This window comes from Phascolarctos cinereus, unplaced genomic scaffold (assembly GCF_003287225.1).
Source record: "Phascolarctos cinereus isolate Bilbo 61053 unplaced genomic scaffold, phaCin_HiC Scaffold_4;HRSCAF=312, whole genome shotgun sequence".
NCBI lineage: Eukaryota > Metazoa > Chordata > Mammalia > Diprotodontia > Phascolarctidae > Phascolarctos > Phascolarctos cinereus.
Window position 1 is genome coordinate 128676909 of NW_027555847.1, and position 21568 is coordinate 128698476.

General features: G+C 45.3%; 2 protein-coding genes across 3 annotated transcripts; one reads left to right on the plus strand and one right to left on the minus strand.

The window, feature by feature from the left end:
- Positions 1–81: 81 nt before the first annotated feature.
- NDUFB10 (NADH:ubiquinone oxidoreductase subunit B10) lies at positions 82–5663 on the minus strand. Its single transcript, XM_021006876.1, has 4 exons — positions 5325–5663; positions 968–1106; positions 485–624; positions 82–235 (listed from the first exon to the last, which is right to left on the minus strand). The coding sequence occupies exons 1-4, from the start codon at positions 5470–5472 to the stop codon at positions 132–134; spliced, it is 531 nt and encodes a 176-aa protein (XP_020862535.1). The 5' UTR covers positions 5473–5663; the 3' UTR covers positions 82–131.
- Positions 5664–10374: 4711 nt separating this feature from the next.
- Positions 10375–19705, plus strand: RPL3L (ribosomal protein L3 like). Of its 2 annotated transcripts, none has more exons than XM_021006795.2 (10): positions 10375–10476; positions 12689–12881; positions 14091–14259; positions 14646–14781; positions 16182–16425; positions 17104–17264; positions 17716–17817; positions 18196–18291; positions 18829–18948; positions 19535–19705. In XM_021006795.2, exons 1-10 carry the CDS (start codon positions 10474–10476, stop codon positions 19592–19594), a joined length of 1284 nt encoding a protein of 427 aa, XP_020862454.1. In that variant the 5' UTR covers positions 10375–10473; the 3' UTR covers positions 19595–19705. The 2 variants fall into 2 exon arrangements, with proteins under 2 accessions (XP_020862454.1, XP_020862455.1); XM_021006796.2 differs by having other exon boundaries at positions 16239–16425; positions 19535–19704.
- Positions 19706–21568: the final 1863 nt, after the last annotated feature.

Here is a 21568-nt window from a genome sequence, read left to right on the forward strand (position 1 = left end):
TTGGGGAGGAGAGGGAGGCAGGGTTGGACCCCCCCCCATTTGCCAATCTTTTGGCTTGACAAAATACATATTACACAGATAGAACTGCAAAGACTTTTATTGGGATGATTAGAGGTCAATTTTTTGGTAAGTCAGGCGGCGGCAGCCTCCTCGGCAGCTTTCTGCTCAGCAAGCATCCGGTGTTTCTGCTTTGCAAGACATTTCCGAGCAGATGAATTGGCTCCAAGTTCATGATCTGTGAAGGCAGAAAAGCTTATTTTGTCACCTTGGACCATAGGACTCTGAATCTAAGCAGGTTACAGGTGGGTCGTGGCATTGACTTAGATCAAACAGAAAGAACCCAGGGCTTAAAGCTACCCAGTCTAGTGACTCCCAAGTGCAGTGTGCCAGACTTGATGTATCACCTCAAGCTTCCTGCTGGCTTATTTCCACCCACAGACCATTGAGAGGAAGAGTAGCTTTGTATATGGACCCCTTCACTCACATCGATCCTGATAAGCTTTTGCAACCTCATAGAACTGTTTGAGCTCTTTTGCACAGTTCTGTTGATAGTTTTCTCCTTCTCTCTGCTGACAGGCCTTCATTCTTTCCTGGACAATACTAACAATTTCTTGATCAACTTTGCTGAAAGAACAAGAGGGAGAATGGGGGGCTTACTCTTGACTCATTATGCAGCCAAGGAACTGTTAAATACACCCATATACTTCCTCCCCTCCAAACCTAGCCCAGGACAGGAAGAAACCTGATAGGTTTTGAACAAAGGGCTGCATCCATTGCTTTTGTGAGGAGATTCCAGGTCCAACTACTGCCTTTCCCATTCAAACTTCCTCCCTTCCCCACTCAAATCAGAACTGTTTGTAGGGTGCCCTTAAGTCAAAAGCAGCTTGCTGTGATTGATCAGGACAATTAAATGAAGGTATAAAGGGTGATCCTGGGGTGCCATGGAAACAATGACCGGCATACATACTAGTCTCTTTTCCATTGCATTTCTGCTTCAAACATGCATGGCATATCCCCTTGCTTGCACTCAGTTATGTCTGGTACTCGGCGGTACTGCCGATGATAGTAATAGGTCTTGTTTTTTGCATGTTGCTGCTTCATAAATTCTACAAGAGAAAAAGTCCATTAAATCCATCAGTATCTACAGAAAGTTCTCTCATGCAGCACTGGGGTCTAGAAACCCTAGCTCTTATATTTGTAGTATAAAATATTAACTCCTTAGTTTGATGTTTAAGCTGCTAATCTTATTTTACTCATGATCCAAAGCAAATTGGACTACTAGTTAACTTTTCAAAGGCCATCTCCCATACTTCTGCATTTCTTGCTTGTCAAGCTCATACTATTCTGAAGCTCTCCTTGCTCCTTTTTCAGCTTTATAGTATTTTCCCTCTTCTCAAATACTAGAGCATTTGTCTGAGCTGTCCCCAATGTTCCCTATTTTCCATTTTCCTTGCACAGCTCAGATGCTGAATGGATTTGCTTCTGGACCACAGCTCAATACGGATTTCTAGTTTTCTGGCCTTTTTTTAGGTGGGTAGAAGAGGATATGATTTTTTTTCTCATTCCCCACTGCTATAAACTAACAAGCAGAGGGTACAACACTAACATTGGAGAATGTACCTGGAGAAACCCCCACAACAGGGGGTTCAAATGAACATCTTTCTCCTTTTATGGATGAAGAAACTAAAGCTGAGTGGGGAAAATACTTGCTGAAGGTCACCATATCCTACTTTACATCTCAATAGTACCAAGTAAGTATGTCAGATGTGGAACACCATTCCAGCTGATTGCCTGTGTTAGTCCTGCAGGTAGTCTTTTTGCCCACTCTTCTCATCTACTCCTCTTCTTCCTCTTCCCCACCCGTAACTCTAATGGATCTGAATATCACAACCAAAAAAACCCACATAGCTTCTTTTACTCTCCAAACCAGAGAAGTACAGACAAATCTCAATAATCTTAACAAATGGATAAATCTAATCCCACAAACATTCCAAAAGGCTTCTTCCTATTTGCTTTGAAATATATTATACTACAGTATAATATCTCATTACTCAAAACAAGGATGACACAAAAGACCTGAACACTAAAAATGAATGTCATTAATTGCACAGATCTAGGGCACTTTCCTCACAGTCAAGTCCCACAAGGCCTCTCTAACTATCTTGGTTACATATCTCCCAGATTACAGTGGATCAGAAACTACAGATACAAGGGAAGTGAAGGGACTGCTAACAGCAGATGCTGAGAAAAGCCAAGATGTGACAACTGCAAGTCTGAAAGTGAAAGGAAGCAGGTAGATTACAATAAACAGATTTGCACTCTCAAGAAGTACAGTAGTTTTGGTCACATTATAGGATCCAAAAGCACTTAAGCTGATGACTGAATTCTATACCATACACTTGGAACCTGTCAGTGACCCACCAACTAAGAGTATAAGTTGCCAATCCAAAGTTGGGAGTGGAGAGAGAGGAAAATCACAGGCGCAGACAGTAACTGATATTTAATAATAATGACCTAATAATAAAAAGGTGAAATTATCAAAATATTGAGCAAGGCACCATGAAAGATATCTAAGAAAACAGCAAATTGGCATTTTAATAAAAAGACTCTGTATAACTAAAGTTTGCAAAGCACTTCATATAGATCTGAGCCTTATAATGAATAACCTGTAGCTGTTATCACCATTTTGCAGATGAAAAATTGAGGCTCAGGTTAAGTGATTTGCCAATGACCACAAGCTGAATGTCAGAAGAAAGATGAGTCCAGCTCTTTCTGCCTCTGAGTGCGACCCTCTATGCACACGCTATATAAAGATATTTAAAAGTCTGAACACTCAAAGGGGTGCACTTCACTCCTTTGGAAAATTCACTTCCAAAGAACAGCCCATTAATGGGTTGAAGAGATGAATTCTTTTTTTGTACTGTTTTTGCAGGAAGTTTCCTTTTCTAACATCACACCTAGCATTATCAAATATTCAAATCCTAGTGTTCAAGCAGAGGAGCCAAAGTAACCTGTAAAAGGAAGCTTAGGGTTAAAAAAAGAAAAAGAAAAAGCCTACTTTTGGAGAAGTCAAGATGCCAGATTTCCATTATCCTTTTCCCTTCTAGTTAATGGGCCCAGTCTCACAAAAGGCTTACACATGTCCTGCTAAGTCTCATGAGCCTAGGTGAAGCCCAAATCAAGCTACTCTGGGGACATTTCTTGAGTAACTGCCCGGCTTTAAATCCATAAAAATGTGATTTCTATGTAAGATTTTTATTTCCTTTGTATATAATTTATTTCTAAAAATGTATTTATTTATTTATTGAGATCAGGTTTCTCTACCTTGCCAGGGCTGGAAATGCAATGGCCACCTCCAATCACAATGCAGAAAGGTATGGAAGCTTTAACCTACACCATTCTTCTGACTCAGGTCTATTCACCCCTCCTTAGAAAACCTGGTGGTCTTCCCCTTCCAGGAGTTCACCACGGTAGTGAAGGACTTAGTTCAGACACTGCTCACCTTTAGCCCCAACCCACCCCCCAAAATCCAAGCCTCCCCAAAGTAGCAAGAATTATAGGATAAACCAACATTCCTGGGCTCCCTATTCAACTGAATTCAGGGTCTTGGTCTAGCCTTCATAAGCTCTATTACCAAATAAAGATCATTTCATCGGCTAAGCCTCAGATACCCAGAGACACACTGTGAACAGCAGGCAGAATAAGATGACATATTAACGTCATAAAATAAAGTGTGTACATATCTCTTCTCACCTAGACTACACCAATAAATGTTCTTTTTGCCACTAGTCCATTGCCTCTCCAAACCATCATTCACACTGCAGCTTCATTTTCTTAATTCACTGCTCTCACTGTGACACTCTTTTTTCAAAAGCCTTCTTCAGTGGCTCTACGTTGTCTATGAAATCAAGTATAAACTCCTAATTCTGGCACCATCTCTTACTATGAATTATCACATCCACCTGTTACCCACCCCTACTCCACACCTGGAATTCTTTCCTCCTTCATCTCCGCCTTTTGGCCTCCCTGCCTTCCTTCAAATTCCAGCTAAATTCTCACCTACAAGAAGCCCTTCCTGATGCCCCTCAATGCTAGTGCCTTCCCTCCATTGATTATCTCCAATTTTTCCTGTACATGGTTGTTTGCATGTTGTTGCTACCTGCCCCCCACCCCCATTACACTACGAGTTCCTTGAAAGCAGAGACTGTTGTTGTCTTTTGCCTTTCTTTATACCTCCTGGAAAATATACAGTTCCTGGAAAATAGTAGCCACTTAATGCTTGTTGACTCCACTTGACACTCAAACTGTTAAACTCCTTTAAGAGTATGGTCTATATTAAATCTATTTTGTTATCTCTATTTCACACCAAAAAGCACTTCTTGAAGATTAATAGACTCAAACCCAAGCAACTGTGGGTTTCTTTGTACATGAATAAATGGAGTCCCACAGGAAACTGATTGGTCGGGGCAGCTACCTCCCAGCTGCCACACAATCCCACCTTTTGTTCCTGTGGAGTCCCTGGGTTAGGAGACAGCACAGGAAACATGGAGGTACATCAGATGTCAGAACCACCAAATGAGAGTAAAAATGAAAAGGCTACACAAAAAACATCAAATTCTCTGAAGTGACAGTCAAAGCTTCCAGAATTTGGTTATTATGCATCACCATTATGGTCACTATTTATCTCCCTCTGGTCCCCAATGTGTATCCTCTGTTCCATGGCTGCTAGAGGCAGCTAGGAGACTCAGTGGATAGAGTGCTGGACCCGGAGTAAGGAGCTCAAATCCAGATTTAGACATGAATAATTTTGTGACCCTGGGCCACCCACTGCCCCTGGCCAAGTCACTTATCTGCCACCTGCCTCAGTTTCCCCATCTGTAAAATGATTTATTGTGGGAACAAAAAACGAGATCTGGGGCTATATAAATGCTGCTTCTTCCACGGGTCCAATGGAAAGAACCCTGTCTGGGGAGTCAGGGCTCCCCTCTGACAAGGACCTTGGCCAAGCCGACCCTGGAGGCCTCAGTTTCTTCCTGTGGTTTCATTGGGCTGGATGTTCTTTCCGGCTCCAGACCTGTGACCCTTTCCTCCCCGTGCTCCCACACTACCTGCCTCATTCTGCCCTTTAGTTCACCTTGTTTCTGGCTCTCCGTGACCCTGCACCTCCCGTCCCTCACCCCCAAGGCGCGTACACGCGTGGAAGCGCGTGCGTGAGGAGGGTTTCCCGCCTCCCCCCGCCCCCGCGCCCTTGGAGAATGGGCACTGGGGGTGGAGGTGGGGGAGGGGCAGCCTACGGCGGAGCTGGGGGCGCGAGGGCGCCCTACCTCGGAAGCGGGTGATGGGCACGTCTATGACGAAGTTGAAGGCGTCCGTCAGGATGGTGATCGGGTTGGGCAGCGACGTGATCGGGTCGGGCGCCGGTGTGCGGCGCGGCGGCTCCGGGTACACATCCTTGTCCCAGTCCTTGGACATCGCGGCTGCGGGCTTGGTGACGGGGAGGGGCGGGGTCCTCTAGGCCTCGGCTCCCAGCTCGCTCGCTAGCTTGCAGGGCGCCCACACAGGCCAGGTTTCCCCTCCCCCAGCTCTCCCTCCGCCGGATCCGCGCGCGGCCTAGCCGCTGCAGAGCAAAGGACGGTCAGAGGGGACCGGACAAGGGGCGGGGCCTCGAGCCCGCCTGCGCATTGGAGGCCATCCTTCCCGGGCCCCCCCCACGCGCAGGGCACTCTGGGAATCGTAGTCTGTGCGCTTTGGCAGTGGTTGATGGGTGGGGCTTAGGAAGGCCGGAAGAAGGCTAGACCAGAGAGAATTAAGCCTTGGTGTTTGGGTTGGGTTTTTGGTTTGTTTTTGTTGTTGTTGCTTTTTCTGAATTAGGCCTATGATTTCTTCGGTGCTGTAAGGGACTCCCTCTGCTAATGCCCATCAGCACTTTATTGTCAAGTCAGCAAGCATTTATTAAACTGCTGTGTGCCAAGCACGGTACTAAGTGCTGAGGACAGAAAGGCACCCCCCCAAAACAAAAACAAAAAAACCCGAAAAAAACTAACAGCCTCTGCCCTCAAGGAGCTGAGCAACACGCAAATGACTGGGCAAACAAGGTCTGTTCCCATCAACAAACGTTTAAGTGCCTATTATGCAGCAGGCACTGTAGTCACCTCTGAGGATGCAAAGATCGCAAGAAGCTCACAGTGTAAGGGGGAAGACAACATGCAAATATCTATGTACAGACAAAATATATACAAAATAAATTGAAGATAATCACAGGTAGAAGGCCCTAGCATGAATTAAGAGAGTCTGAGAGCTGCCTATGATAAACCTTATAGATCTGGCTTATAGATAAGTGATTAATGAAATGGGCTTCCTATTGATGGGAGGGGCTGATAAGATAGCAAAGGCTAATACAAAATGGAGCTGGTTTGTGCGGGGATCAAGAGAACCAATGCGATTCTATTTTCAAGGACACCGACTCCATCTTGTGCTGCCACGTGTATTCTCTCTTCCATTTTGTTCTTTTTCTGCAAATCATCCATGGGAAACTAGATAGTATAAGCCAGGAGTGGGGAGCCTGCAGCCTGGAGGCCACCTGTGGCCCTCTAGGTTCTCAAGTGCGGCCTTTTAACTTAATCCAAGCTTCACAGAACAAATCCCCTTAATAAAAAGATTTGTTCTGTAAAACTGGGACGCAGTCAAAAGGCCGAAGCCAAGCACCCTAGAAGGCCACAGGATCCCCACCCCTGGTACAAGCCATCTATTCTTTCATAAATCCAGGTGGATGCAATTAATTGGTATCTCTCAATTCTGAGAAAAAGACCCCAAAACCCACTCTCTGTAGAACCTCACTCTTTCCCCTCCCAACATGGAAAACCCCAATCTTTCCTCCAATTAGAAATCAGATTACCTAATTTTGTATCCTGGTTTATATTCTGGTTAATTGTTTTCTTTTAATTAATTGGTCTTATTTGATGAATTGTTTTTAGTACATAGACATTTGTCTCACTCTGTCTTTGGACTGACTGGGGAATCCATTGACCTATTTATTATCCCTGTTATGCTAATGCATTGTATAGCTCAAATTGTTTCCTCAGTTATCATTAATTATCCACCAAATAGCAAACTATTATATAGCTCTTACTATGTGCCAGGCACTGTGCTAAGAGCTTTTCAATTATTATCTTATTTGGTTCTCACAACAACCCTAGGAAGTAGGTGCTATTATTATTCCTATTTTACAGATGAGGAAACTGAGGCACACAGAGGTTAGGTGACTTGCCTAGGGTCACATAGCTAGTAAATATATGAGCTCACATTTGAACTCAGTGTCTTTCTTACTCCAGGCCCACCACTCTATCCACTGTACCATCTATAGATTAAGCAATTTGTTCAAAGTAACACAATATATAGATGAGAAGTGAGACTCTGACCCTAGGTCTTGGAAGCCTTTCCAAGCACCACAAACTGCTCCAGAGAAAGGGGCACAAGGCAGGTACTCAATTGAGAGGGGGTAGGAGACAGAAAATCTGGGGACATCATGGGTCAGGGAAGGGGGAAGCTTTCTGTTCTAACTGTTCTTGCTAAATAAGGTGCTGAAGGGACTTTGAGTGCAATCACCAACCTCTAAGTGTGGGATCAAAGCTTGGATTGTTCTTTCCTACTTATGGTTCTGGTTGGATTCAATTGAATTGGATCAAGGGTAGGGAGAGTATCAGGGAGTCTGATCGCCAGGAAGTACATCACCCCTACAAAAAAATAACAACAAAAAAAACCCCCATTGAGGCTAAATCTTGGTCCAGAGATAGGCTCATTACATGAAAGATGCAAAGTACCAATCAGTCAATCAAACAAGAATTTAGTAAGTGTTTACTACATACCAGCTTTGGGGATGCAAAGCAAAAACTAAAACTTTCCCTGCCCCCCAGGAGATTACATGAGAAATACCACATATATAAATCAGAATGTCTATTATAAAAACAGAATACATGTTAGGTAACAGAGGAGATAGCACAAAAAGTTGGGTGTGGGGGAGAATGAGGAAAGACTCTTAGAGGAAGTGGTGCTGTGTCTTAAAGGAAGTTGGAGATTCTGAAAATTTAAGGTTGGGAGGGAAAGCATCCCAGAGATGGAGACCAGTCAATGCAAGGGCACAAAGATGGGAAGTGGAGTACCATATTTGAGGAGCCACTTTGGCAGCTGAATGGAGAATGGATTGGAATGGGAAAGACATGAGGCAGAGAAGGCTATTACAACAATACAGTTAAGAGGTGAGGAGAATCTAAAGTAGGGTGGTAGCTGTGTCAGTGGAGAGAAAGGGGCATGCAAAAGTTATAGAAAGAAATAATAAGACACGTGGAAAGAGGGAGAGTGATAAGCTGAGGAGGACACCAAGGTTGTGAGCCTGGGAGACTGGAATGATGGCCATGGCCTGGACAGTAACAGTGAAGTTCATAATAGGAGAGGGTTTGGGAGGAAAGATAAGTTTTGTTTTGGATGTGAGTTGGAGATACCTAGAGGACATCAGGTTTGAGTTCAAAGGTCATGAATTCTCATGTCTTCCTTTGGAATTCGTATACACAGGGTCTCTCCGTATCATACTGGATTAACTTCAGTCAATAACATGGACAGTAGTAGAAATTTATTCCTTCGAATGACCCTCATAGCCCAGCTGCTATCTGTGGCACTCAGGGATCCATCTTGGAAAATGCACCAGTGTCCTGAGATCCTCACTGTGCTTATACATTAATCTTTTGATCTAGGTTTGTTTGTTTGTTTTTTGGATTTTGGCCAGAAATCCTGAGGGTCTTCCCCTCCCAGATTGATTTTTTTCCTGCACTAGGTTAAACAGGTTGTATGACCCTGGGTAAGTCACTTAACCCCAAGGTGATCCCAAGCTCCATTTCCAAGGTTGGACTCCTTTCCCACCGGATACCAGTTCCATAATGAACACACATAGATAAGAGCAAGGAAGCCCATTTATCCAAACTGTAGCAAAACAGAAACCAGAGAAGGTATACATAGGGGAATATATATCAGTTAATACAGAATGAAGGAGCTCTCCCATTAGGAGCTAGATAACTTAGCTCAACCAAAGATAGTGTCCCAGATCTCACCCAAGGGGGAGCTCCTCAAAATCTGTAGAGTAGCAAGCTGGAAATAGAAACATTATAGAAACTGCTTGCTCCTCCCCTGTCTTCCTTCAGCAACCTGAAGTATGGTTGGCCTCTTCCATCTCTCTCAAAGCTGGAAGCTGATTCCACAAAAGACTCTCAAATGGAGAATCTCCAAAGAGGGACTCCGGAGAATTGATGCCCTCACCTCTCTCTAATTCTGCCCAGCCCCTCAAGCAGGGTAGGGCATTCATCTCTACCCATAAAGAAAGAATCCCATGCCAATGGGCTTTGGGACAAGGGTTACATGTAAAATGGGGATAATAACAGCTCTTACCCCTTCTGGTTGTTATAAGGATGAAATGAGATAATATTGGTAAAGGACTTAGCCCAGTTCCTGGAACCTACTAGGTGAATTGGTTTCTTTATGGCTCAATATAGCACATAGTTGGTAGACTAAATAAATAAATAAGCACTTAATAAGTATCTACTATGTGCCAGGCATTGTGCTTAGCCCTGGGGATACAAAAAGAGGCAAAAGATAATTCCTGCCCTCAAGGAGCTTACAATCTAAAGGGGAAAACAATATGAAATCAAATATACACAAAACAAGTTACATACAGGATAAGGAGGAAATAGAACAGAAAAGGCAGAGACTTGAGGCAGGCAGACTTGTGAGCAGTGTGGTTCAATAATCCAGGAGCCAGGTGATAAGGGCCTGCACCAGTGTGCTGGCAGTGTCTTTGCAGCCCAGTGTAGCACTTGCGTCAGTCGTCCCTTCCTTTTTGGTTGGGAAAAAAAGAAAGACCACTGACTTTAGAGTTGGAAGACATAGTTTTGAATCTTGGCTCTGCCTCTCACTACCATGCACAAGTCACTTTTAACCTCTCAGGACTTTGTTTCCTCACGTAAAATGAGGGATTTGAGCAGATGATCTCTAAACCCTCTTTCAGCTATAAAGCCTATTAATAGCCTTGGGGCAGTGTTGCCAAAGCCTGTCAGGTGGAGCTCCTCTGGAAGAAATCTGCAGGTGGTGGAGCCAGACAGCAGAGGTTAGAGGAAGAAGAGGAATCCCTAGATCTTCCACTGTACCCCTCAACCTCTATCCCCAAGTCTCACTCCACAGCCCCTCCAGCCTTGGGTTAAGCCTTGAAGACTGGTGCTGCGGCCTGCTGCCTCTAACCGTCCTCCCCTCCCTACTCCACACGCCCTCCTCTGCCCCTGGCCTGCCTTCTGTCCATCATGGGTGACATGAATTCATTGAGAATAGAGCCAGGAGCTAAATTTGTGCCTGTGTCTGATCTGGGGCATTTGAAGCCGTCAGCAGCCAGTCGGGGAGGTGCCCTCCTGCCCAGCAAGAACTTGCAAGGCGGCCATGGTCAGTTTGAGTTTAGGCTGGGGGGTATATAGCGGGGATGGGGGTGGGCAGTGACAAAGCAGGGCCCCTCTAGAGGAACTATAGGACTTTGTGCCCCTGGGCTGCCTCAGGGGATCCTTTGCCTGGTTAATCCAGGTAAAGACTGGAATCCAGGAGACTAGGACTTTGAGGGTCTTTGTGGGCATTTTACTGACTGCAACAGGGAGGACAGGGGTAGTCTGGGTGGGACTGAGGCCTTAAATAAAAACCCCTAGTCTTTTGAGGCATAGCAGGTAGAGGGGCATGTGTGTGGGTGTTACCAATGCTTATTTAATTCAACAAGCCTTTATTAAGGGCCTGCTCTCTGCAATGCCCTCCACTAAAGATGTCCTCAGAAGCCTTCCTATATAGCAAGTAGACCACCTTGGGTTCTCAAAGACTGCGCCAGGGAGGCATCAACTCGGAGGACGAGTTGTAGAGCTGGAAAAACTCTAGTGGATAGACCTGGCAATTCAAAAAAGTCGCAAGGTGGTGAAGGTCTCAGCCACCCCATTGTCAAAGGCTATTTATTGTCAGAGGATGGTCTCAGTCTGGGGTGGTGGAGGGGGTTTACATGGAGAACTTTATAGCTCCTGGGAGACTGAAGTTTGTGCAAGGCACTGTGTGAGATAAAAAAGAAACAAGACCATTCCTGCCTTCATGAAGCTTACAGCCTAGCAGACACATGTAGATATAGATGGGAATATCTATCCAGGGTCTCCATGTCAGGGCTGTAACTAGAAATGTTGCCATAGCTGCACATGTATAGTCTATATCAAATTGCTTGCCTTCTCATGGTGGGGGGAGGGGAGGGGAGAAGGGAGAGAATTTGGAACTCAAAATTTTAAAAAACAAATGTTAAAAATTTTTGTCTACGTGTAATTGAGGGAAAAAATTAAATATAAAAAAATGTTGCCATAGGATTGGGGGTGGGGGTAGTGGTAGTGGTGGTACAGAGAACAGTTTGATCCATATGAGTACAATCATGCTGTGATTGGGGGTGATCAGTCTGTCAGAAAGTCTGGCTGGGACCCATTGGCTTCCTATGAGTAGGATAGGAACCTTGAAAGGTGGCATCCAGGAGCCTGGCAAGGGGGACAGTTACACTGCGTTATGAAGGGCCAGTGGGAATTTGATGGAAGATGCAGTGGTAGCTGGAAAGAAAATGTCCATAGGAAGAAGTCTCCACTTCCCCTCCCTATTTCATGGGCACCCCATTATAGATATGGCCCTGCTCCATGTGAAAACCTTCTAGTAAGAACCCCCATTTCACTGTATTATTTCGTGTGTGTTTGTATGTATGTACCTATATACACACACACACACACACACACATACACACATACATATGCACATGTGACAGTATATTTGCCAAATATCCACGTCTCTGTGTCTGTGTATAAATGTTTGTGCACATTGGTAGGTGTGACTGTGACTGTGACCGTCTCTCTGACTCATAGGTCTCATTTCTTTATGGGCACTTGGCATAGCAGCGGGTACATAATAGGTGCTTAATAAATACTTGTTGATTGGCTGACTGGTCAACGGACATATTTATAATAGGACTGTACATTGTGGAACCAGAAGAGAGAATCTGCTCCAATCCTCTCATTTAACATATAAGAAAACTGAGTCCTAGAAAGATGTCTCTTGTCCCAATTTAACTTCTGACTAAGTTTAGTCTCTTTCTATTATATCTTACTGCCTCTGTGCGTATAGGTATCTGTATATGTGCGTGGGTGTGGGTATCTCTATGTCTCTGTGTATATGCTTCTGCCTTTGGGTGCAATCGTGTCTGTCAATAGCGGGGGTGATGGATTTTGTTTGCGAAAACTCCATTTCAATTTGATCTCTCCCCTCGTTGTCTGACACACAGCTGGAGAAGGACATGAGGAATTATAAAGCTCTGGGGACTCCAAAACACACCTAGTCTAGACACAATTGGTCCTTGCCCCAGCCCCTAAACTTGAAAATCTCCCTCGCTCTTCTGGCTGCAGAATCCTTGGACCATGCTATCCCCTTCCCCTTCCCCTTCCCTGCCAAAGGATGCAGCTGTGTCTTACTCACTTAGTTGTGCCTTGTATTTGGAGAGAGACAGAGAGAGACAGAGACAGAGACAGAGAGGGACAGGAAATGAGCCTTGCTCTCACCAAGGTCCTACAATGACCCTTTGCTTACTTCATTGGCTCTCTAGTCGCACAGGAAGTTTTCAGCCCCTCGACATGGCCACCTGGGCTTCCTGCCCCAAAAGAGAAGCCGGAGGCACCGAGGGAAGGTGAAGACCTGGCCCCGTGATGACCCCAGTAAACCTGTACATCTCACAGCCTTCCTGGGCTACAAAGCTGGCATGACCCACACTCTGCGTGAAGTCCACCGGCCTGGCCTCAGTGAGTGAATAACAGGAGCTTGGGTAGGGGAACAAGGGATCATTACTTAACTGGGACATAGTCAGTCTTTTGTAGTAGAGCTATAACATGGAATTATGTTCTGTCTGGAAATTATTCTGCCTAAGGGCAGAAACAGCTGGGTGACTGGGGGGCACAGAGGCCAGTCTTATTGCAGGTATAGTAACACTGGGAAGGAAGACTGTACTGTAGTCTCTCATCCCCTAGAGTATAAGTTTCATCCCTACAGGCACTTCAGGGGGAGAAGGTAGGCTCAGGGAGAGGGATACTATGGTGATGAAACGATAGGGATGGGGACCAAGGGATGGTACCCTACAATATCAATAACCAGCCAAAGACTATGAATCAGGATACAAGGAATGGAGGCCAATGAAGGGGGGAATGTGCCCCCACACCCAGCCTAGATACTGGTACCCTGGGACAAACAAAACCCTGTTCACTGAAGGCTAGTTATGGCTTTTGCCTTTCAGACTCAGAATCTGAACTAATCACTATTTTTATTGCATTATGATCTATAAATAATATATTTACTATTTCTGCTTTTTAAATTTGTTTATAATAGCTTTGTGCCCTGATACATGATCAATTTTTTAAAAAGTTCCATTCGCTCTGAGAAATACTTGTATTCTTTTGCAGTCCCATTTAGAAGACACCATAAGTCTTGTAGCTCTAGTTCCCCCAGAATTTGTTCATTTCCGTATCAGACTCAGAGTCTGAAAGGTGGAATGATCCTTATATTTCCTCTCTCTGACATAGTCTCCAGCTTGATGTAGAAACCACCTCTATAGCATCCCTGACAAATGGTTATCTAGCTTCTGTTTGAAAACTTTCAGTGACTGGAAGCTAACTACTTTTTGCAGCAGCCCATTCCACTTGTTAGGGATTTCTTTTCCATGCTGAGCTGAAACCTGTCTCCCTGTAACTTTTGTCTACTAGTGTTAGTTCTTTCTTCTAGGGTTAAGCAGAACAAGTCCAGCTCAACTTTCCATTGGGTGATAGTCCTATAGATACACGAATAGCTTAAGGATCCTCTGGTACGGCCAACATTTTATGGGCGATGAATACATTTTGGGGCCAACAATCCCCTCTACTCCCAATGCTATACCTCTCATCTACTCACAGTGACCCTCAGGAGCTGCGGTTACAGGCTCACTCAGGTCACCTGACCTTCCCTGGGTCCCTCTCTCCCAGAGGCGTCCAAAAGGGAGGAGGTAGAGGCCGTAACCATTGTGGAGACCCCACCCGTGATTGTGGTAGGAATCGTAGGCTATGTGGCCACCCCTCGGGGCCTTCGGAGCTTCAAGACTATCTTTGCAGAGCATCTTAGTGATGAATGCCGGCGCCGCTTCTACAAGAACTGGTGAGTGAAAGCACCAAAGCCAGAGTGACCAGGGACCAATGTGCCCATGTGATAGAGTGACCGTGGGATAGTGCAACCCTGTGGAAAGGGGGCAATGAATGAATTTTGGCTGGAGTGACCAGTGATATCAGAGTAGATCCTGAAGCTGGAATTCCCTCAAAGGCCAGAGTAACCATGGGAACTGGAGTGACCATCAGGCAGAGTGGCCATAGTCCAGAGTGACCACTGAGCCCAACCATGGGGACTAGCATGACCATGGGAGTTGGAATGACCATCAGGCAGGATGGATATACTCTTGAATGACCACTGGGGCTCAGTTGACCACGGGAACTAAAGTGACCACTGAACGGGATTCATGGGGTGAGTGGGACCCTTCCTGCCCTTAGGTACAAGAGCAAGAAGAAGGCATTCACCAAGGCCTGCCAGAAATGGCGAGATGAAGATGGGAAGAAGCGGCTGCAGAAAGACTTTGCATCCATGAAGAAGTATTGCAAGGTCATCCGTGTCATTGTCCACACCCAGGTCAGTCTGGCTGCAGCTCTGGAGGGCTCCTATTCTGGGCAGGTGTTGAGCCCCCATGGGGCCTGTCTCAGCTCAGCACTTGTTTCAAATGTCAGGCTAAAAATAACCTGTGAGTGAGTCCCAGCTCAAGGGAGTTGCCAAGTTGTGCAGTTCTGTGGGTTAAGATGAGGAATAAGCTTTGTCTTGGGGTTAGGGTTCTTATGTTCTGCCCCATAGCTAAGCTGCAGGTACCCTAGGACAAGTCCTTTCCGTAGCTTTTTGCCTCAGTTTCCCTACTTCTAAAACAGATATATACTTCCTTGAAAGGAAAGAGGGAAGTGGAGTTTAGGGGTCAAGTGACAATGTTTATAAAGCTTAGGAAAGGAGAGTAGAAATAGAGGCAACACAAGATCTCTGCACTGACTGAGTGGGGGTGGGGAGTGGGGGTGGGAGGGAGAGAATTGGTTGGGACAATTGGAAAATCTAGGAATCCCGAAGTCATTGTGACTTAGAATATGCATGATACAACTCTTTAAAAACTTATTTTTTTTATTTTTAACATTCTTTTTCTTTTTAAATTTTGAGTTACATATTCCTTCCCATCCCTCCCACCCATCCCTCACCCACTGAGAAGGCAAACAATATGATATCAATTATGCACGTGAAATCACACAAAACATTTCCATATTAGCCATAGCTCCAAAAAACGAGGCAAAAAAACCTGAAGAAAGCAAGAAAATTATACTCCAATTTGTAGCCCCTTCATCGTTTGTCTCTTTGGAGGTAGATAGCATTTTATCATCATGAGTCTTTTGGAACTATCTTGGATCATTGTATTGATCAGAGAAGCCAAGTCTTTCACAGTTGATCATCATTATAACATTGCTGTTTACTATGTACAATGATCTCCTGGTTCTTCTCACTTCACTTTGCATCAGTTCATATAGGTCTTGACATGTTTTTTCTGTAACCACCCCTCCCCCTTGTCATTTCTTATAGCACAACAGTATTCCTTCACAACATGATGTAACTTTGAAAAAAAAATCCGACAGACATACTTTCTGAATTCTGTTGTGCTTAGGTTGAGGCTAAAATAAATTTGCCTCCTCTGAGTCTAGTCTGATAGTCATTGAGGGGTGTGATGCCATGACAGAACAAATCAGTTTGGAATCAAACATTGGCTCTGACTGCAGGGTATGTCTTGTTTTTCCTGGAAAGTTGCCTATAAATTGGATGCTACAATCTTAAATCTTCCCTTTAACAGGATCCTTCTGTGAAGTGAAGTATCCTTCTCTAAAGCTAATAACCACCCTCTAAAATATTCTGGGGGCAATTCTAGCTGTTGCTATGGGGAGGGAAGGGGTTGTATAAAGGGACTCCTGCCTACAATGCCCAAGGTATATGGTGCCCTTGGATGATAGAGAACTGGAAGTACCTGTATGATCAGGTTGGCACCACCTGGGATCTATCTGGCACAGATGAAGCTGCTGCCATTCCGACAGAAGAAGGCTCACATCATGGAGATCCAGCTGAATGGTGGTACCATAGCTGAGAAGGTGGAATGGGCGCGAGCCCGGCTGGAGAAGCAGGTGTCTGTGCACACAGTCTTCAGCCAGAGTGAGGTGATCGATGTGATTGCGGTTACAAAAGGCCGTGGCATGAAAGGTGATGTCTCAACAGTTGGTCTGAGGGAAAATGAGGTTGATGTGGAATGAAAGAGACAGGAAAGGCTTCTGAGATGAGGCTAGTCTTATACTAAATCAGTATTTTTTGAGCCTCTCTGTTTTCTTTTTTTCTTTTTTTCTTGGCTAGGCAATGGGGTTAAGTGACTTGCCCAGGGTTACACAGCTAGTAAGTGTTATATGTCTGAGGCCGGATTTGAACTCAGGTCCTCCTGAATCCAGGGCAGGTGCTCTGTCCACTGTACCACCTAGCTACCCCTGCCTCTCTATTTTCTTAACCTGAAGTTGTTAAATAAGGGAAAGGAGATCCTGATCCTTACTTTATGGGGTTAGTGGGGGAAGACAGAGAAGGAGGAGACTCAGACTTTGCACTAAAGGACCTGAAATAGGAGACAAAGTTCATACAATAAAAATAGAACAAAGCAGGGAGCGTTGGATTATATGGCTAAAATGGGACATCAGTGTAAACTGAAGGGGTTAGGAAAGACGTCTTAGAGGAGAAGGGACTTGAGCTGACCCTTGAGGAAAAAACTTAGCTCCTTTGAAGTCACTTGACTGGATGGGTGCGTGTTGCAATATTTCTGCTTCCTCTAACCCTGTCAGTGAAGCAGGCCCACTAGGGGCTCCTAAAAAGACCCATTCCTTTTCTTACTCTTTCCAGGGGTTACCAGCCGTTGGCACGCTAAGAAACTCCCACGAAAAACACATAAGGGACTGCGTAAGGTGGCCTGTATTGGGGCCTGGCACCCTGCAAGGGTGGGCTACTCCATTGCTCGAGCTGGCCAGAAAGGTTACCATCACCGGACAGAGCTCAATAAGAAGGTACTCACAGCTTCTAGTCATTCACCATAGCTGTCCTCTCTCCTCTATACGCTCATTCATTTATTCCATGCACTCATTCATCTACTCACTGAGTCACCCATTCATTCGTTCTTTCATTTATCAGTTGATGTACTCACATATTAATTCATTCACATCCTCATTCACTGACACGTTTATTCACTTATTCACTTATTCTTTCATGAGTTTTTAGCTCAGATTGGTACTAAATGGATTTGTAATTCCTACTTACTCAATAACCAATCTCAGGAAGAATGAGTCCAAGAGGGAGCTCAGCCAGGAACACTCCGAAAGTGAACTGATGGTCTACCTCTGCGCAGTGACTGTGCATATTTGTGACTTCAGTATTCCCAGCCCCTAGAGAGCAGGTGGTGGGGGCAAGGCCCAGTGATTAACTTCTGAGGGGGCCTGACTACCTTATTCTCATGTCCAGATCTACCGAATTGGCCATGGGATCCATGTGAAGGATGGGAAAGTAGTTAAGAACAATGCATCCACCAGCTATGATGTGACGGACAAATCCATCACACCCCTGGTGAGTGGCAGACTGGGTGAAGGCCCCCCCCACCCCTCCAAATCCTGAGAACCACGTACTGCTTCATGTAATGCCTGAGAGCTTTTGTCTCTGTCTTGGCATTGACCATTGAGCAGTGTCTGAGTGAGTCTTTGGCTCTCTGACCCTTCAGTTGGAGGGTAAAGGTGGGAGGCAGAGGTATTTGGGTTATCTGAAAGGCCTACTTAGTTCAGCCCAACCTTTGTGTCCTGTCCCCCAAGTCTCTGTGGCCTCTGTGTTCCTGGAGGTAGAGGGAGGGTAGGAAACAGGAAGATGAACAGCTGTGGCCTCCCCTCTCCTTGAACTGGACATGCCCCCTTCTTATTTCCGGCTCTGATCCTGGTGCCCAACCTGTCCTAGGGGGGCTTCCCACACTATGGTGAAGTGAATAATGACTTCGTGATGCTGAAGGGTTGCATTGCTGGGACCAAGAAGCGTGTCATCACTCTCCGAAAGGTCAGGAAAGACTCAGGAGCTGATTCTGGTTCTGGTCTTTTGTATTTGGCTTCTATGTTTACAAGAAGACAGAGGAAGAGGAGGCCAGGAGCTGCCCTTCAGTCCCCACACTTGGGCTGCAGAGGAGAAGCATAGCCAGGCCCTAACCTCATAGCTGGTGGTTGGGGTGGGTGGGGGTGAGGTGAGCACAGAGACAGTGGTAACAGAACAGGATAGGAGAGGGTGAAATTGAGAGGCTCAGACTCAGAGCTTTAGGGGCTCAGAACTGGAGATAACTGAGCACTAGAATAGTCAGAGAAGACTTCTTGGAGGAGGTGGTCCTTGACTGGTAAAGACATTTAGGCAGAGGGAAGGGGAATTCTAAACCCACTATTAAAGATGGGGTCAGGGTTGGGATGGGGATGGGGATAGGGAACAGGGGAGGGGCACAGGGATAATTTTTTATATTATAGATCAGAGTTCAGAGTCCAGTTGTGACTCTAACCTTCCTTAGGCTCTAGTTTGAGCCCATGTGCCTCCTACCCCTATCTCCTTCAGTCCCTCCTGGTGCACAGAACCCGGCGGGATCTGGAAAACATTGAGCTAAAATTCATTGATACCACCTCAAAGTTTGGACATGGAAGATTCCAGACAGCCCAAGAGAAGAGAGCCTTCATGGTAAGCTATATCTCAGGGCTTTACCCTGCTAGTACTAGATCCCTAACTTCCCATTGGCCTGAAAGCCTGAAAGCCCTCCCTAGCCCCTAAAACCTTTTAAGGACCCCTTTCAGTTTCTGAATTCTCCTGAATTCTCCTAGTGTTAGCTTCTGACTAAAGGCCAGGGAGATTAGCTGTCAGTGGAAGCAAGCAAGCAAGATAAAGAGAGGGTAGGGGACAGTGGGAGGAGTCTAGCTTCTCCCATAAACTCAGACTTTGTTTGTATGTCCCTGCCTCGTGAATAAAAGAGAGGGTGTTAGCCTAGCTCTGGGGAAGGAGGGCAGGCAGAAGAGGGGTTTGAGCCTGGCTTCTTCCCCAGGGTACTTATAGCCTGGGATCTTCAATGGGGAGGCTCTGAGGAGCCCTCCAAATCTGTAATGGGTGAATGAAGGAATGAATGATGAGGGTAGTATAAATAGCTTCCTGTGTGCTTGAATGTATCACATGTGTGTGCATATGAGGACATGTGTGAGAAGGCCAGATGACACTGAGAATAACATACTCTGTCTCTGTCTCTTTCTCTGTATCTCTCTTTCCTCCTCCCCAGGGTCCCCAGAAGAAACACCTTGAGAAGGAGAAGACAGAAGCAGCTACAGGTGACCTATAAGGCAGAAGAAGCTAGGCATCCAGAGTAGGACCGTGGCCTAATGGTCCCTCCCCTAGCAGAGAAATCTTCTCCTCAATAAAAGAGGCTGTTGGGAAAAATTCAATAAGTATTTTTTTGTATGGCATGCATGTTCTACTCTTTACATGTGTGCCTGCTGAACACTACTCTAGGTTCAAAGTAAATTGTGAACATGGATTAGCATCCACTCAAAAATGTAGTTCACAAGCCCTCACCAGTGTATTTCTTTTACTAGCCATCTAAAAGATAGATGCTGGCTCAAAAAGATATTCAAATTTAGTATCATAGCAGGTTGGTCCATCCAACCTGGTCCTTATGATAGCCAAGTTATTCTATTCCCCACTTCCATTCCTATGATGCCTTAATATTATTGAAAGGTGAAAACTCTCCCAGCTTGCTGAAACAGGTCTTATAAATAGATATAAACTTTGTAGCATTGGACCAATCTTCCATACCCCATTTGTTCTTGGATGACTATGAGTGGGAACAACTACGTGATGAAGATTTGAACAAAGTAGCCTAGGCCAAAGGACAGCTAAGTAGTGAAGTGGATAGAGTGCTGGGCCTAGAGTCAGGAAGACTCATTTTCCTGAGTGCAAATCTGGCCTCAGGCACTTACTAGCTACGTGACCCTGGGCAAGTCACATAACCCTGTTTGTGTCAATTTTCTCATCTATAAAATGGTGGTCATGAGTGAGATACAGGATTTGCCCACATGGAAGACTTGTATATGTGTATACATATGTATGTACACATATAAGTATATATAATATATATGCCTGTAATGGAAGACCTCAGAAAAGACTTGGAAGAACTCAGTCAGTCAATAAGCATTTATTAAGCACTTACTATGTTCCAGACACTGTGCTAAGTGTAAGGGATATAAAGAAAGGCAAAAGACAGTCCCTGCCTTTAAGCAGCTCACAGTCTAATGGGGGAGACTACATGCAAACGAATATGGACAAGATTTATACAGGATAAATTGGAGTAAATCAACAGAGGGAAAGCACCAGCACTAAGGGGGATCAGGAAGAGCTTCTTGGGGAAGACAGGCTTTTAGCTGGGACTTGAAGGAAGCCAGGAAAGCCAAGAGGTGGAGATGAGGAGGGATGGGGATAGCCCACAAAAACGCCCATATTCAGGAGATGGAGTATCTTGTGTGAGGAACTGTTGGTTATTGGCATCATCCGAGAGTCCCGCAATCCATGTGTATTACTTAGAGTGGTGGTACTGAAGAATTTGGAAACATGAGTATGTGTAGATTTTGAGCTAGAGAACTAAGGTGGACAAATGCAAGAGTTCAAGATGTGCTGGATTGTTTGTTTGGCAGCCCATGGCTCTCAGTTTTGGAGTACACAGTGGATACTATCAGATTGCTTTAACAGAGGAAGACGGAGAGAAGACAGTTTTCATTGTCTCAGCTGGAGTTTTACCCATTTGAGTGCATGCTCCAAAGGATCTCTGATGTATTTGCCACATTTTAATGGCTTATGGAGAAAGAGGTTGGAAACATGAACTACTCAGGAATGATGGAGTATCACAATGACCTCGTTGTCTTAGGAAAGACACCGGTTCTTTCCTTCTCCTCCACAGTCTGTTTTACCTCTGTGCATCCACCAGGGAATCATCAGTGATTCCCTGCTCCCCACATACATAGCTGGCAGGAAGTCTTTCTCAAGGGCTGAAATGTTCTTGTCTCAGACCGCAGCAGCAACCACAATCCATTGCTGCCGTCACCCACAATGTGGTCTCAGTCATAGCACATAGCAATGTGGATTGCAGCTGCTGGCAACAGAGGGAGGCCAATCCCAAAGTCTACTAGTGGCAGGCAGGGAGTCCCAGTTTAGCTGCTTCATGTACCCAAAATGGCCAATAGGACGTAACCTCTAAAGTCAATGGAAAAGGAAATGGGGAATTCTAGGAACCTGCATGCCTACACCTAGGTCTCACCACTCC